Source organism: Rissa tridactyla, chromosome 23, assembly GCF_028500815.1.
Source record: "Rissa tridactyla isolate bRisTri1 chromosome 23, bRisTri1.patW.cur.20221130, whole genome shotgun sequence".
In the NCBI taxonomy this organism is placed as follows: domain Eukaryota; kingdom Metazoa; phylum Chordata; class Aves; order Charadriiformes; family Laridae; genus Rissa; species Rissa tridactyla.
Window position 1 is genome coordinate 3,381,781 of NC_071488.1, and position 17,497 is coordinate 3,399,277.

Below are 17,497 nucleotides of genomic sequence, written 5' to 3' on the forward strand. Positions count from 1 at the left end.
GCCAGCCGCCTTCTTTGCTCCCCGTCGCTTACCCCGTCACCCCGTCCTCCTCTGCAGGAGCTGGCTCACGTGGGGACAGAGCCTTTGCAGAGACAACCAGACCTCAGTGCAGGCAAAGGACATCTGCCAAACCTAAGAGATCACAAAGGACTGCACAGGCCTTTTTATAAGTCCATTTTTAGCTGCAAAGGGGCCGATTAACATCAGGAAGGAGCTCTGAGCCTGCCGGGGCGATGAGGAACCTCGGCACCCATCCTTACACAACGCTCTGCAAATTCGGTTTAGGTTTGAGGAGGAGGCTGCACAAAGAAATCCACATGTATGTGCACAGCCTCCAAGAGGAGAGATTAAGGCGAGGCTTTCCGAATCCTCCTCTAAACCGCCCCAGTCTCGTTGCGATGCGCACACACAAAGGCAGGCGTGCGCGCGCTCCTGTGTTTTCTCAAGCAACCGCTGCTCCACCTACGCTCTCCGACAAGCCGGGGTATTACTGATAGATCCCATCTCCCACTCAGAAGCAAGCTGGGCGCAGCAAGTTTTACAGGTACACAAGAAAGCAGCGTGGGGATTCCTCCCGTTCCCTCGCGCTGCCCGATCCTCCCTACAAAAAGAAGCTTTAAAAACAAAATAAAACCAGAATGCTAACACCCAGCTATCAGCAAACACTGGTGGCTACAGAAAAGCAGGGGTAAAATCCATCGTGCACTGACCAGCTGCCAGCAAATGCCTCGGGGTCAGCAGAAGAACCCGCTGGGTTCTCATACACCGTGCATCAGGTCATCCAAATACCGCGGAACTACAAGTCACTGTCGGTTTGTCCTACGCATGCTCCAGAGTCCCTAATTCAAAGGAAGCTTTTCCAAACGGGCACGTTTGGGGTCAGGTTTGGGGCAAACCTTCAGCATTTCCGAAGTATTTCAGCATCCAAAAGGTTTCCTGCCACAAGAGGGAAGCGAGCCCGGCCAGGTGGGGAAGGACGCCCCACGCCGTCTGCACGGGGTAAGGATGGGGGACAAGACAGATTAATCACAAATAACTAGGGGAACTCAATCAGCGTCAATGTGGCAATCAAGGAAGATACATGGAGTGCAGGGAGACAGATGGTTGTGCGCATTTATTTTTCTTTGATAAAAATGGTATGCAAATTACACAGCCATGGAGGCTCTTGGGAAAATATCACCCTGCTGGTCCTTGGGGAGTTTCTTGGAGAGTCATAACATTCAAACACACCAAAATGGAGGGGGGGGGAGGACGAGGGATGGATCTAAACCGGGAATAACATGAACTTCAACATTTTCCAGTGAAGCGAAAAGATTGTTAACGTATTTTTTTTCAATTTCCTTTTTTGTTTTTACACTTTCAGGAACGAGCCTACTGAGCACACGAGTCAACAAACCCCTGCCACCACCGCGCGAGAACTACATCGCTTGGGCAAAAACACACCTTTCGAACACGTTCTTCTACACGGCACTTTCAACTCAAGTTCAAGAACAGCAAGCCTGATCCCCGAAGGCATCGAGGCTCCTTTACACCATCCCAAGAGCGTAAAGAGGCCATACTTCAACAGTCATTTTCATGCACGTTAGCCCTCTACCAGGAGATCAGAGGCACCTGTACGCGAGGGACACAGGCTCAGTTCATCCAATGGAACATTAAGACAAACGACATCAGAAATTTCCAGGTCATTTCAATTTTTCTTTTGATCCATTCCCAATAAGATGCTGGGAGAAATAACCAAAACCCAAACGTGGCTCAAGTTTTAAATATTTGCCTGAAAGGAGGGCTGGGGGAGGGAATCATGTACAGTTAAAATCAAGCTACTCAAAACACAATCATTCAGGTAAGTAACTAGAAGTATCGCCTCTACCATCTAGAGAGAGAGAGAAGAGTGTCTGAGACAGAGGGCATATTTAGGAAAAAATACACATCTGAAGTCTCTGTGGCCACGATGAGAACTGGAATCCACATACAAGCCAGTTAAAGAGCATTTCAACATGAAATCTTAACTTAGTAGGAAGGTCAGGGGTTAAGCTGTTTCTTTTTGTTTTAAATACATGGACAGCTGTCAGATATGAAAATGATGGTGGGCTTTCCTGAAAGATCCCCCTGTGCATGTGTATGGATGCATGTGCTGACATCTGTGGGGCAGCATGACAAGAGTTTAGGAAGGCTGGGAGCCCAGCAGTCTCTCAATAGCTGCATTGATGTCTCCACCAGTGGCTATAAGCGCCTGGAGGTTGGCCTCACGATTAATGAAGCCCATGGCGTTCAGCTGCTCCAGCTGCTGTTGGAATCGCACTTCAGGACTCTGCGCCTGCAGAGGGAAAGGACAAAGACCTTAGAGTCAGACAGCAGAGGGCAACAGCAACACGGGCAGGGCCAGCGACGGCGGCTGAGCGGGACCCTGAGCTCAGCTTTAGGGGTACTGAAATACGCCAGGCTCCCCACATCGCCGAAATACTCCCCGCATCGCCACGGGCTTTGGCACAGCAGCCACACTGCACACGGTTAGTCCAAGTTCTGTACCTACGGTGAGAGCAGCACTGCGAGGAGAATCCCTGCCACTCTTAGCTTCAAACCTGCGCAAAGGGTTACCACACCCCAAAGAACCAGCCAGCCCGAGACACCAAACCCGGCATAAAGCACAGCCAAGAGAAACCTGTTGGGGACCACATCCCTAGAGTGGGAGGGGGACGATCGGAACATCCTCTAGCTCACCCTGGAGATGTCCCTCCCCAGAAAAGTATCGGCATGCAGCTGGGCATTACATACTTGAGAGCTTCCTCCGGCCAGCAGCTGGATCATCTGCTGCATGAGCTGCTGTTGGGGGTTACCACCCCCAGCTGGAGAGGCACTGGCCGGCGTTGAAGCGGAGGGAACGGGGTTCTCCGGGATTGTGCTTCCTCCTGTGGAGGACGGGGGCATTCGAGGCATGCCGAAGGAGCCGAGGCTGCAGAGGAAGGGAGGGCACGCTCAGAGGCAAGCTGGCACTTCTGGGTGTCCCCCGAGTGCCGGGCAGCAGGGTAACCGGCAGGCTCTGCCAGGCTGGCCCTCGCTGAGGCCCATACTACCGGACAGCTTTGTAAATTAAACTGGCTGCGTCTGTACCCTGGTGACACACGGTGCTGGGAATACGCAATCCTAAATGAGGCGCAGGCCTGAAAGGAACTGCAGAGACTGAACGTGACCCACGCTGCCAGAGGAGAGAGGGCCTGAGGGCTGCCGGCAGACCAGTCCGCCCCAAAGCACCCACCCAACCTTGTGGCTGCGCATCTCAGACTGCTCTCCAGAGATAAAATTCTTGAGTTCAGCCAATACCGAATACAGCAAACAAAAGACGAAGGAGGGACCAAGCGGTTTCCAAACCTTGTCTCCAAAAAGAAAAGGTCAAGGACTTCCCCGCGTGAAGTACAAACAAGCAGAAAGTGCTAATTAGCTGGAACGCAGAGAGGCCTGCAGGCGCACACATAGACAGAGAAGTCCCCATGACAGAGAGCCCTAAGCAGATCTCCTCGATGAATCAACAGCTAGTTTGCCTGCTGCTATCAAGCATGTCATCTCTGCCTGCAGAAACCCACTCCGAAGCGCACTTTACCTTGGCACTAGTCCTGGGGCCTCCGTTTGCAGCGTCTGGAGTCCCTGCTGGATTTGGAGGAGCGCCTGCATGGCGCGGGGGTTGGTGAGAATGGAGAGGGAGTCTGGGTTCTGCATCTGGGAACAAAGGCAAAAAAAGACACAGCGGTACCAAACAGCGAGAGCTTCGGCAGCCAGAGATCCACCAGCTTTAAATCCGAACAACGATTAGCACAGAGCTTCGCCTCTCGCCCTGCAGCCAGAGCAAACCTGCGAGTCTGGTTCCTCCTTCAAGTCTCCAGACTGCAGGGCTCATCATCTACAGATACTCAGAGAGTTCAGATCAAATTTCCTAAATGAACTAGGTGAATCAGATTAGAACTGGGGGCCCATGCCTTTGGAATTAAAGTGATTTTATTTGATTTACCTGAGTGAACCAGCTGCTCTAGCACAATTAGCTCGTTTAATTTTTGTAAACTCATTACAGTGAGAGGCTGTCCACACAGGGGTTTCATGTAGCTTAACTAGTCTAATTCGAAGCCCACCTTTAGGTAGATTACTTAATTTAGATTGCCTCGTCTAAATAAGCTCTTCCTTTCTCTCTCCCCTGTGCAAACCCCTTTCTTTCACAGCCCAGACCACCCGAGCCCACATGCTTCCTCATCCACTTGACTAAGCAGCCGAGCTACTCCCTCTCCTACAGAGGATGGAAAAGCTCTGGAGCCTGGGGGCCGAGAGCAGCACAGGGCCAGACAGGGGCCTTTACCTGCTGCAGGAAGACAGGGAGCTGAAGGCGGAGCTGTTCTTGAAGCTGTGGATTCCCAGCAAAGAGGGGGACATTTACCATGATCTAGCAAGAGACAGCACACGTAGGTAGGGTCAGAGGGTTGCTGCCACTGGCTGTTAAGCCCTACATAACTAAGCCATGAAGAACAAGTCAGTCATGCCCCTGTCTCCCTCCCTGGGCTTTTCAACACGTTCCCCTAATGCTAATGGGGACTGAAACAGGACAGCTCAATTCCTGGCAACAGTATTGAACAGGGACCACTTGGCCAGGGGAAAAAGAAGGCTCATTCCCATGTCCCTTTGAAAGCCACTTTTTTTCTTAGGGGCTCTGCTAAGACACAGGGTTCAGTACTGCGACTGCCTTCAAGCTACCAAAAAACACAACGAAACTGTCTACATTCACTCAGCTCTCTGGTTTTTGCAAGAGGAAGCACTCCAACCACAGAAGCAGATCACAAGCATTGTGCTCACGGCCAGCCTGACAAGAGAAGACAACTGTAACACTTTTACCTGTGCTGCAAAGTCTGGGTTCTGAGCAAGAGTTTGCATCATGCTCCGCATATAAGGGGCAGAGATCATGTTCTGCATCAGCTGAGGGTTTTCAGAAATTTGCTGCAGGAGGCCTTGCATCTCTGGGCTGTTAAACATGCCTGCAAGGGGAAAGGGAAGAGAAGAGAAAGGAAAACCTGAGTGCTGCCTGAAATACAAGACGACATATAACACCAATGCCTTTACTTCATCCCCTGGCCAACAGGGAATATCGCTGTGGACAGCAATGGTAGTGCTTTGCTTGCCGTTCCCCCATGCCCTCGAGGGCTGCAGGGACCTCAGGGTAACCCTCCGACAGGCACACATTTGTGCTTGCAGCCAGGCTAGATTCATTCATTTGGAGAGCAGCCACTGGCAGGCACTCAAATGCCAGAGGAAACCGCCCTCCAAGGAAGCGTGGGTGACCTCTTCAGTCAGCAGCACCCTCTGGTTCCTCTCTTGGTTACGTACCAGCCCCAATGCTAGCAGCATTCAGCCCAAAGGGGTTGGATACAGTCGGTGTGCTTTGGGTCGTTGCTGAGCCGGTGCTCCCTTCGCTGCTGGGTGCCTGGCTCTGGGAAGCAGGGGGCGTGGGGCTCCAGGGGTTCGGTAACGGCTCTCTGTTCTCCGTCCGCAAAGGCTGAGAGCTTGAGCTATCAGAATTCCCCGTCAAGGAAGAGAAAGGATTGTTGCCAAACTAGGGAAAAAGAAAAAAGAAATAGCCGTAATCAGTGAGCCCCAGTAGAGAACGTCAGACTAACCCCACCACTGTGTGAGCTAGGGAACAGCCGATCATATTCATCCAGGCCCAGAATTTGCTAAACACACGCCATAATTTGCCTCCTGAGAAATCTGTAATCCACAACACACCTCGGTCAGAAAATCACCAGGCTCAAGAAGTGGCCACAGCCCTAGATTTGGCTCCCAAATGCAGGCCTTCAAAACATCCATGTAAAATCAGCACCCGGACATACCAGTAGGTAATGCTAGACTGGAGTATGTCTGCACGGCCTTTTGCAGACAGACCTGTGCTCACTCCTCCTGCGCTTCAAGCCAGCTGGATCTCAGCCAGCTCCAATCCAAAGGCGTCAGGCTCCAGCTAATACAGTAAGCCGGGCTGAGAGCAGAGGGCTGCGCTAACGAAGCTATGGGGCCTTTGCATCGGCGGTGGCTGGCATCCAGCCTGCTTGGAGACCAAAGGAGGGAGGGCAGGTCTCTGCTCAGATACACCGAACCGCGTAATAAAACCGGATGACGGGCACTGCCCAACATTCTCATTCATCATCTAGAGCAGGAGGGGTTAACAGCCACGCTTGGGGAAGGCTGCCCCGTTAACACAGGGGTCGGGGAAAGAGCCCTTTCCCATACTCAGCACACTGCAACCCACTAACGGGATTTCAGTCCGTACCTGCTCCCTGGCTGCACTAAACATGGGCTCCTGGATGTCCGTGTACATCCGGCGCAGGGCGTTGTATCCTCCTGGAATGCTCTCGAGGTTACTCAAAGCACGGTCCTGGTTCCGCATCATCTCCTGCATCATGGCAGGGTTACGAGCCAATTCCATTGTCTGGGAGAAGGAGGAAAACATGGAAAGCTCAGGCCCATGTGCACCACGGGAAGGCCGGAGTGGATCAGAATTAGCAGCCCAGCGGTATTCTACTGATCTACCAGACAAGCACTGAAAGAGTTAAATCTCAGCTCCCAGAAGAAAGAGTATAATTAAACCCGTTTCACAGCCAGAGAGCAGAGAGATCATTTATCCAAGCAAAGAGAGCCCAGGGATCCTGGCTCCTCCCATCCTTGCTCAGCTCTCTTCCTTCTCAACCTCAATTCAGCTGGATGAGATTGTTTTGTTTCTAAGCAGTATCAGGACATCCAAACATTTAACACCCATATGTTCCCACTCAAAGTAGATGGACTGCATTCAAAAACTGAGAAGGTGGAAGAGATTGGATCCTTCCCATTTCAAGAAAACCCACAAATTCACCCTCTCCAGACTTCCGATGGGTCTCCCTGCACAAAGAACATCCAGATCTTGTTTAAGTATGGACCATTCACAATTTAGTCCTGCAACTCTGGAATTTCATGTATGGCCGACACAGTTGAAAGAAAGATAACCAAGAAGCAGATGGAAACTAGGCTCGTTCAGCAACGAGCCAGAAAGACCTCCTGACAAGTCTTCCTGGGGGAACAGCAGAGTCCTGTCAAAGGCTATTTAACACTCAGGCTCTCACTCATCCCTTATGCTTCCCTTCCGATGAACCTTCGGTCTTCCAGATAGCCAGTCCTCTAGGGCGTGGGTCCTCTCTGTTCTGGGACTGTACAGAAAATTGAGACCTCTAGGATCCCGGCCTACGACTAGTGCTCTCCACTGACACAGGTAGTAAAATACCGACTGTACAGCTCTGTAGCCTATACTTAATCTATCAAGAGAACGAGAGAGAAACAAAAAGCTTTCACAGTAGCTTCACTTCTCCATGACTGCTTTTACTCCCCTTGCTGAATCAGAACACAGTAGCCTCGTATTCAGCACGCTAGGATGATCCCAGCATCCGTTTTTTGCCCAACACCTGATGGATTCAATAGCCCTGAAAGGGAAATAAGAGTTGCAAGTATGTGGGTTGAGTAACGAGTATTCAGATAACTCAAGACCACCATCTGTTTGTGGGGGGCTTACAGCAGGAAGGAAGAGATGTCTAAAAAATCACTGATCTGGCATTCACACACTCCCTTTGGAGAGCAGGCACTGGAGCTGGTCCACAAAGATTCTCCTGAACATGCTTTAAACAGGCCCTGGCGTGCTGACTCACCTGCCTCATGAGCTCCGGGTTATTCAGCATGTGGCTTATCTCTGGATTTCTCTCCATGAGCTGCTGCATCTGGGGGTTGGCCATGATCATCTGTCTCATGAGGTCAGGGTTAGACATCATGTTCTGCACCAAGGGATTCTCCATGATCTGAGAAAGCATCTCTGGGTTGGACATCAGCTGCCGCTGCATCTGCTGCTGGAGCTCCATGAAGTTGGCAGAGCCCATCCCAAGGTTGCCCAGCCCAGTGATGCCACCAAAGCCAGCTGGAGAGGGAACAACACACGGGGAGAGAGGCGTGAGTCAGTAACTGTCGGCAGCTGCAAAAAGAGGACAAGCATGTCAGCTGAGCTGCACCCACACGAATCTAGGGGTATCCTATATTCCTACGGCAGCCAACTCTGAGGGAGGACACCCCCTACACATGCTTCAACAAGGGCCTTGGCATTATCCTGAGCAGGGAAACTGAGGTACGCTGGTGGAAACGACTCATGCAAAGCCTACAGCAAGCAGAGATAACTGCAGGGGTCAAGAACTCCTTGGTCTAATCCTAGGAAATTCTTCTTTCGGGCCACACCTTCTCACAGCCGTCACTTACACAGGATGGATGTAGCACTATTAGGGCCTCCGTCTCCAGGACCTCCCATGGTCCCTGACCCACTGCTCCGTCTGCTGCCGCTCCCTGTGTCAGAACCGGCGCTGCTGGATGTGGAAGGCTGAGACGGGGCAGCAGGAGAAGAAGGGTTTGCAGTGGGGGCAGAAGCAGCATTGGGGGCAGAAGCAGCAGATGTTGAATCTTGGACCCTGCGAAGAAACAAAAGAAGGCATTAAACTCGTGAGATTCAGGAACGGTGAGCAGAGGCCTCTGTGGGGGACACAGGACAGTGCACCCCACACCGACCAAGCCTCCCTTCGCGCCTCTTGTCCCCACAGCAGCCAGCCCTGGCTGCTTCCATTCCTGCCTGGACGGACGCACAGCTGTGCTCCCAGATGCCTTCCATCTGCTGGAATCTGCCTCCCAGCCTGATGCATAACAGCCCCGGATATTTTATGCTGGCCCACACAAAGTGGCTTGACTGGTCTTACCCTGAGTTGTATGTAGCTCTTCCTTGAATCGCACTGAACTATTTACCTCAGCTATATCCTTGAGCAATGAGTTTGCTCCAAACAGGAAAATCCTCCTGCTGCTCCCACAGAAACCACAGGAGGTTACAGCAGGGCTAGCGCATGGGGTAAACAAGAATCTGCTTTTCTGCAAATCCTCCCATGCACTGAATATTCCTATCAGTGCTCCTGGGGGCAAAATTAAGTATCAGCATTGCTCTACAGATAGGGAAACTGAGGCACGAGGCAACCAGCATCTGCCCCATGAAGCTACAGAATGTTTCTGGCCGGCTGGGCTATGAATTCACATCTCGCCACACCTTGCACACAAGGCTTCTCCGTCCAACACAAGTTAACTAGAGCTTCTTTTAATACACACGTGCAGACACTGCGCCATAAGCCACAGCGGAGCAGATGCTGGACGTGGGCTTTATTGAATAAACCAACCCAAGCTAATACCTTGTAATCACAGTTCCTCCTTAGGCTTTTTACTGGAATTTGAAAGAGAACATTTAAAGATTCTCTGAAGCACCTGCAGTCATGACAGTTGAGTCCTGGACTAGTGCTGAGGAGCTTTCACATGAAATTAGACCACAAAACTCACTTTACTTGCCTCAAATAATGCTATTATGCCACTGACAAGTAAAAAAGAACAAACATTTCCTGATTATTTTTTTTTCCAAACCAAGAAAAAGTCCTTTCTCTAACTCGTTTTCCTTTTTCACTCTTATTCTAGGACTTTAAAAATCAAACCTGAAGGTCCCTGTCCACTTTCCAGACTCACCTGACTGCTGCTGCTGAAAAGTGGCAGCCACTGAGAGGGAGGCAGAGAGTGGGGAAACAAAGCAAAAAGGAAGCTGAACAAAAAAGGAAGAAGGAAGCTGGAGAAAGGTCACTTGGTTTCTCTCAGCACAGGAAGAGGCTGTAATGTCTTCAGTAAGCACTTATCTATGACTATTAGCAGGGAAAAAAAAAAATGAGCAACCCGGGACAACTCTCTTGTTTACCCTTTGAAATGGTTCAAAAGTACCGCAGTTTGCTGTGGAGACAGTGGTAAACAGCATCAGGCTATCAGGCTACCTGGAGATGCACAATCCAGAGAGAGGCCTCCTGCAGAAGCTGACAATACACTTGCTTGTCTTTGCAAAAAAAAGAGAAGGGGGGGATAAAAAAAGCAGTAATCTTGACTAAGCCAGTAAGGCAGCTCTCCCAAGGGACAGCAGAACCGCACAAAGAGACACAGCCCCACTAGCTCAGCGGGAGTCCCATCAGACTGCAGCAGGGAGCCCGAGAAACAGTTGCAAAGGGGGTTTCGAGATCAACGAGACACGGCTGCGCCTGAAGTATACCAACCGTTCCCAAGAGCCTTCCGTGCCCGCTACTCCATCGGGCAGCACTGGGAAAAGCCTGCAGGACCTTGCGGTCAATCCTGCGTCCCTTTCTCAGGCCAAGCTACACGGTGTAGATGGACATAAGCGAGCCGTGTCCAAGCTGGGAGCCACCCCAGGGTGTGCCTGCAGTACTATACTTGACCTAACAACCACACCGCTGCGTGCACGTGGTCATACATCCCGAGCCTCCGCACACTCCCACTGAGGTGGAGCACCCACCTGTCTGCACCTGCCCATGCAGGCATACTATAGGTACCACACAGAAACACCACTCTGCCCTACAGTTAGTGCTCTGTACGTGCAGCATGCCTCCCGTGGCACCCAAGAGAGCGTGAGCACAGGCTCAGAGCAGAGAATACGACAGGAAGCAAAAGAAAAACTGGGTATTGGTTTCAACTTCAACACGAATTCATTGTGAAAGTAATTTCAGTTAACAGCACCTTATCTTTGTTAGACCTAGTATCAAGTTCCAATGGGTTCTTTCACGATTACTAAATTATAAAGGCTCAAAATACGCAAAGCCACATACACGAGTTGTGTTAAAGAAGAGTCAACTCCCTCAGGTACTTGCCACAAACTTACAGCGCCGTGTAACCTAGGGAAAAGACAGGGCAAACGATAAACGCCACAGCTGCACAGCAAAGCCGTGGCAGGGAGAGCGCCTGGGAGAGTTCTCCTGCCAGATCACCGCTGCCAGACTCACACGCACCCCAAAACCGGCACTCAGGCCTCACGCAAGTACTCCGCTTCAGTCGCCAACCGCGCAGAAGTGCTCCACCACCGTTTATCCGCATCATCCATTTATCCTCAGCCCCCCCAAGACGAAACAGCTTCTTACTTCTGTGGAGTCTTAATGACCAAGTGTACAGTCAGCCCATCTTTGATCCCATGTTGATTCAACGTGTCTCCATCCTTCAGGATCTTCCCAGCAAAGATCAGAACCAGCTGATCCTGTTTGGCTTTAAACCGCCTGGAAATCTCTTCTTTGAACTGAAAAACAAACAAAAGCATTTTTCAGGCAAAGGACCGAGACCAGAAATTTAAAGCTAATACTCCAGATATTACATCCACTATGCAAACGGCATAAGGAACTGACAGTCCTCCAGTACCTCACCCAAAAGCAGCCCATGCAGGTACCAATTCAGTCACCAGTTGCTGAAGATGTCTGAGGTGTTAAGAAAAAAAAACCAACACAAAGACAAGCTCTGCATTTACATAATGCCGAGTAAATTTCTGAAAGAATAGAACGATTACCTCACGAAGAGGTGAAGGCTTCCAAAGCCAGACCAAGTGTGTCTCTTAGGTCTAATCCAAATACACCATTTATCCTCTGAATGACTGAACTTTTTTTTTTTGTCTCTGCTCATTTGATATTTTTTCCTAAGGAAAGCCCAACTCTGATTTAATACAGGACAGAGCTCTATGCAAAAGGGAACAATCATTTATCAGCCAATGGAAATAAACTAGGTCTTCTCCAATTCCTATTTCTGCAACTGAATTCCCTATGAGCATGCCACGCCACGTAACACGGACACCTCTTCTTTACTCTGTGATGGGGTGGGATTAACACCTGCCAATATGATTGTCATTGCTAGCCCAGCTGGGACATTTCCAACCTGAACTGTAAGGAAAAAGCCCTGCGTTTGGAAGCCACAAACTAGAGGAAATCAGAGGGAAAGGCCAGGATGGAAAGAGAAGCACACACCTGCCCCAGAGGAGCTCACAGCCTTCGCACTAGAACCCTCAAAACCAATGTCTGGGAGAGCGCAGCCCTGACCCCAGGTCATCCTGGTCACAAAGCTTTGTGCCCTCCTCTGCACAAAGCCCGTCACTTAACATCACACTTATACCCACAGGCTCTCAGGAGCCAACCCAGAAGGAGCAGGAGGGCCACACGTCCTACAGCCCCTGCCTACCCCACAACTCTGCTCCCCACAGATCTCCGTCAGGTCCTTCACACCGCAACCTCGTGCCCTACACCCCAGATCAAAGCACGCAGTAAGCCACGAAGCCGAAAGCCGTGCTGATGACACCTTGTCCCAGTGGGCACAGCCACTTCCACCAGCGCTTGAGCCAGGCCTTGCAAATTCCAGCCCCCTCCCGCTTGCCCCATGCCACCGTGCCCTGTGAAGCTCCCTCGCAGGAAGGGCTGATATTCCCTTTCCTCTGCTCCATCCAACCTTTGACCCAAAAGACTTGCCCAGCCCCCCTCCTCTCGCCCGAGGGATCTGCCTCCCAGCGTCCAGACCCACACCACCAGCTGCTTCCCCACAGGCAGCCTCATACACACTCCTCCAGCTCTGCCCCCAAAGCCACTTCTCCCCATTGCGGCACCCTTCCCAGACCAACCGCTCAAGGAACACCTTCCCTCCAGCACCCCGCGCAGCCCAGCGCGCAGGCCGAGCCCCCAGACCCCCACCCCAATCCTTCACAGCCCTCTCCCCACAGCCACCATCCACCCCAAAGCTCCCTTCCCCATACAGCCACTCTCCAAGCCCCTCACCCCCCATCCCATCCACGAACCCTCCCACATATTAGCCCAGCACCATCCTGCCCCCTCCCCACCGGGACTGTCCCCATCCCAAGTGTCACCTCCCCACTCAAAGCCCCCCGCCAAGCCCCTGCCCTCACCCAGGTCTCCCAGCTCCCCCCGAGCCTGGCTCCCACAAGGCCCCAAAGGCCAGGAGTGCCCCCCAAGCCCCCCCAGCTCCCCTGCCAACCCAAATCCAGGTCTCCCAAAAGTCCTCCAAGTCCCGCTAGCCCTCATCTCCAACCCAAAGCTGTGTTCCTCCAATTCCAAGGGCCCCCCGGCACCCGCAGTTCCCCTCCAAAGTCCTCCCCGCCTGCCTAAAGCCAGGTCCCTCCCCCAAAAGCCCCTGCATTCAGATCCCTAGTCCTTTACTTCCCGCAACCGCAGGCCTCCCCGGGTCCCCTCACCCCACCAAAACCAGGCCCCTCCAGGCCCCCTCAGCCCCTCATCCCCACAAAACTAGGCCTCTCCAGGTCCTCTCAGCCCCTCACCCCCCCCCCCCAAAAACAGGCCCCTCCAGGTTCCCCCAGCCCCTCACACCAAAACCAGGTCCCCTCAGCCCCTCACCCCAAAGCCAGGTCCCCCCAGGTCCCCTCACCCCAAAGCCAGGCCCCCCTCGCCCCTCCACACCCCCCTAGGCCCGCCTCCGCCCCCACCTCGCGCACGGAGGCGCCGTCCGCGATGACGATCTCCTCCTTGTCCTTAGGGGTCTTCACCGTGACGCGGATGAGAGCCCCGCCGGGGCCGCCCGGCCCCGCCTCACCCTCCCCGCCGGGGCCGGGCCCGCCGCCGCCGCCGCCGCCGCTCGGCTCCGCCATCTTCGCCGCCCGCCCCGCCAGCCCGGGCCGCCACCAGAGAGAGGCGGCGCGCGCCGCCGCGCGAGAGAGCGGCGCTCCGGCCCCCCCCGCCCAGCCCCCGCGCCGCCGCTTGCGCCCCCTGGCGGCCCGGCGGGGACCTGCTGCAGCGCCCCGAGCGGGGCGGGGGGGGGGTGTTAAAGGGGCAGGGAGGGGGCAGCTGCCTGCCGTGCGGCCCCCCCAGCAGCATCCCCAGCGGCTCCCCCGGGAGACCGATCCGTCCTGCACCCCCTCCTAGTAGCTGGCTTCAGCCTGGACCCCCCCTGGGTTAGCTGGGTCTGTCCCACACCGCGCCCCCCCCCCCCCCCCCCCGCCCCCGCCTTATTAGCTGGCCCTAGCCTGGATCCCCCTCATTAGCAGGGTCCGTCCTGCACCCCCTTCATTAGCTCGGTCCATCCTGCAACCCCCTTATTAGCTGGCTGCAGCCTGGATCCTCTTGGTCAGCTGGATCCATCCTTCCCCCCCAGCCTCATTAGCTGGCTCCAGGTTGAACCCCCCCTCGTTATTAGCTGGCTCCAGGTTGGATCCCCTTGATTAGCTGGATCTGCCCTGCATCCCCCTCGACCCCCCCTCATTAGCTGGCTCTACCCTGGATCCCCCTCATTAGCTGGATCCACCCTGCACCCCTCTTATTAGCAGCCTGGATCCTCTTGGTCAGCTGGATCCGTCCTGCCCCCCCCAGCCCCCCATTAACTGGCTCTACCCTGGATCTTCCTCGTTAGCCGAATCCATCCTGCACCCCCCTCGTTAGCCAAATCCATCCTGCAAACCCTTCCCTCATTAGCGGGATCCATCCCGCACCCCCCGCCGCCCCAAACCCCGGCCCCCCCATCTGTGCCCCCTCCCTTTGCTGAAGCCGCTCTAACGGCTCCATTTTTGACAGACCCCCCCCTTCACTTGGGCTAGCGGTGGGGACCAGGCCCCCTGCCGCCGTGCCACGGCCTTTCCCCGGGGCTGATCCAGGCCCCGGTGCCACCGGGGTGGCCGAGGGGTCGGTTTGGGGGTGTCCAGCTAATCCCCCCCCCCTCTGGGCGGGCTTCCCCTTGCCTCGTCCCTCTGGGCGCGGGGGCAGCACCCCGGGGCGTCCCGGGGGCGCAGGCCACCGTCAGCGGGACGCATGGCGTCCCCGGCACAGGGACTACATGTCCCAGCGTGCTCCGGGCAGAGCATGGCCTCGCTGACGGAGGAGGCCTGCTCCGGCCTTCCCCGCCATCGCAGGGCCCGGAGCGGGGCGGCGGCGGCCATGCTGCGCCCCAAGGCCCTGACGCAGGTGCTGAGCCAGGCCAACACCGGCGGGGTCCAGAGCACCCTGTGAGTAGGGGCCGGGGCGAGGGGCGATGGGGGCGGCAGCGGTGGCCGGCTCGCTCCCGCTCCCCGCAGCGACAGGCGCCTGCCAGGACACGCTGCCTTCCCTCCCTCCAACCTCCGGCCCTGGAAATGGCCTCCCGGGGCGCTGAGGGGCCCGGCCAGGGCTGTGCACGGTGCTGGGGCCCATGCACGGGGCGTGATGGATGGTGCTGGGGCCGTGCAGGGTGCACGGTGCTGGGGCCCATGCACGGGGCGTGATGGATGGTGCTGGGGCCGTGCAGGGTGCACGGTGCTGGGGCCCATGCACGGGGCATGATGGATGGTGCTGGGCCACGCACAGTGCTGGGGCCATACACGGTGTATGATGCACGGTGCTGGGGCCACGCAGGGCGTGCGGTGCTGGGCCCTACACGGTGCACAATGGACGGTGCTGGGGCTGTGCATGGCGCACGGTGCACAGTGCTGGGACCATGCACGGTGCCGGGTCTATACATGGTGCTGTGCTACGCGCGGTGGCAGGACCATGCACGGTACTGGGACCATTCAGGGTGCTGGGACCATGCAGGGTGCTGTGTTAGGCAGGGTGCTGGGGCCATGCAGGGTGCACGGTGCTGTGCACGGTGCTGTGCATGGTGCCGAGCCTGTGCACAGTGCACGATGGATGGTGCTGGGCTGTGCATGGTGCTGGGCTGTGAACGGTGCACGATGCATGGTGCCGGGACCAAGCACGATGCATGGTGCCAGGTGCATAGCGCACGGTGCTGGGGCCATGCAGGGCGCATGGTGCTGAGCACAGTGCCAGGGCCATGCACGACACACGATGGACGGTGCTGGCGCCATGCACAATGCATGGTGCTGGGGCCGTGCACGGCACACGATGGACGGTGCTGGGGCCATGCACAATGCATGGTGCCGTGGCCATGCATGATGCAGGGTGCTGGGGCCGTGCACAGTGCCGGGGCCACGCACTCTGCGTAGCGCATGGTGCCGGGGCCATGCACTGTGCACGATGGACGGTGCTGGGGCCATGCACGGTGCTGGGGTCGTGCCCAGCGCACGATGGGCAGTGCTGGGCAGTGCACGGTGCTGGGGCCACGCATGGTGTCAGGACTCGTGCGTGGTGTCGGGGCTGTGCACGAGAGCCGGCGCCACGCACGGTGCTGGGGCTGTGCATGGCGCTGGGGCCATGCGTGGTGCTGGGGCCATGCCGGTGCGTGGTGCTGGGCGGTGCGTGCTGCATGGAGCTGCGTGGTGCCAGGACTGTGCGCAGTACCCAGTGCCGGAGCCATGCACGGTGGTTGCCCGCCAGGCTCGTGCCCGGGCTGCAGCCGGCACCGCAGGCCCACCACGCTGCCCTGCTCAGGGTGGGGGCACCCCGAAGCTTCCCGGCTTTGAAGCCCCCCACCCCCTGCCCAAATCCCCTTCAAACCTGGGGTGTCCTGGGTGGGGGACTGGGCTGGGGATTTTGCTCTGCCCCCGGCACGCAGCAGGGTCTGGTGCCCCACTGGGTTTAGAGGCACCAATTCGCCCCCCCCCCCACCCCATTTCATTTCCAGGCTCCTGAACAACGAGGGGTCCTTGCTCGCCTATTCGGGCTACGGGGACACTGATGCCAGGGTCACCGCGGCCATCGCCAGCAACATCTGGGTGGCCTACGACAAGAACGGGCACCAGGCGTTCAATGAGGACAACCTCAAATTCATCCTCATGGACTGCATGGTACGTGGGGCTGGGGGCTGCCCTCCCCTCCCCAGGCAGCCGGGCACCGCCGTGGCCCTGGGGGTCCCCCGGGACCCTGCGGGCCGTCCCTGCCAAGGCGGGGGTGCGACGGGTGCTGTTTCTCCCTGGGCAGGAGGGGCGAGTGGCCATCACGCGGGTGGCAAACCTGCTGCTCTGCATGTACGCCAAGGAGACGGTGGGATTTGGGATGCTGAAGGCCAAGGTAACGCCGGTGGGGAGGGGGCCGGGGGCGGGGGGCACAGGGCTGCATCCCTGCTGTGGGGTGGGAAAGAGCTGTTGAGGAGGATGAGGATGGGAGTGGTGGAGGAAGCTGCCGTGCCTGGGACACTCCTGGGACAGAGTCCTCCTTGCAGAGGCTCCTCCGTCCCCTGTGCCAGCCCAGGCGCCGCACCACACCTTTTTAGGCTCTAAAAGGAAATAGAAATGAAAACGAGCGCACGGGCGGGGTGTGCGCACGCGGGTGGCACCGTCCAGCCGGGCCCCGCTCACGCCGCTCCCCGCTCGCAGGCGCAGGCGCTGGTCCAGTACCTGGAGGAGCCGCTCACGCAGGTGGCCGCATCCTGAGCTCGCGTCGCAGGGCTCGCACCTGCCGCCGCCCAAACGCCGTTTGCTTCGACGCCGTCACCGGTGCTGAGGGTGCGGGGGGGTGGGGGGGGGGGTGAGCAGCCCCACGGGCATCTTGGAGGTCGGTCCTGCTTTGGCGCGGCCTTTAAAAATAAGGTGGGGGGAGCGAAAAAATGGGTGGGGAATAAAAGTGTGTCTGATTCTTGTGTCCTTTTGTGTCTCTTGTGAATAAAAGGAGGAGCTGGGGCGGGGGGGTCATGCCGGGATTGGGTGGTGCTTCGGAGCTGCCCGTAGGTCCACGATGGGGAAAAA

General features: G+C 56.1%; 2 protein-coding genes across 4 annotated transcripts; one reads left to right on the top strand and one right to left on the bottom strand.

The window, feature by feature from the left end:
* Positions 1–1,095: 1,095 nt before the first annotated feature.
* On the bottom strand, positions 1,096–13,558 carry UBQLN4 (ubiquilin 4). Of its 3 annotated transcripts, XM_054182979.1 has the most exons (11): positions 13,376–13,558; positions 11,028–11,179; positions 8,293–8,498; positions 7,698–7,960; positions 6,296–6,454; positions 5,359–5,584; positions 4,870–5,009; positions 4,340–4,423; positions 3,596–3,711; positions 2,773–2,950; positions 1,096–2,314 (listed from the first exon to the last, which is right to left on the bottom strand). In XM_054182979.1, exons 1-11 carry the CDS (start codon positions 13,535–13,537, stop codon positions 2,162–2,164), a joined length of 1,839 nt encoding a protein of 612 aa, XP_054038954.1. In that variant the 5' UTR covers positions 13,538–13,558; the 3' UTR covers positions 1,096–2,161. The 3 variants fall into 3 exon arrangements, with proteins under 3 accessions (XP_054038954.1, XP_054038955.1, XP_054038957.1); XM_054182980.1 differs by lacking the exon at positions 4,340–4,423; XM_054182982.1 differs by lacking the exon at positions 2,773–2,950.
* Positions 13,559–14,690: 1,132 nt separating this feature from the next.
* LAMTOR2 (late endosomal/lysosomal adaptor, MAPK and MTOR activator 2) lies at positions 14,691–17,304 on the top strand. The gene is made up of 4 exons (XM_054182998.1): positions 14,691–14,884; positions 16,438–16,600; positions 16,734–16,823; positions 17,129–17,304. The coding sequence occupies exons 1-4, from the start codon at positions 14,691–14,693 to the stop codon at positions 17,183–17,185; spliced, it is 504 nt and encodes a 167-aa protein (XP_054038973.1). The 3' UTR covers positions 17,186–17,304.
* Positions 17,305–17,497: the final 193 nt, after the last annotated feature.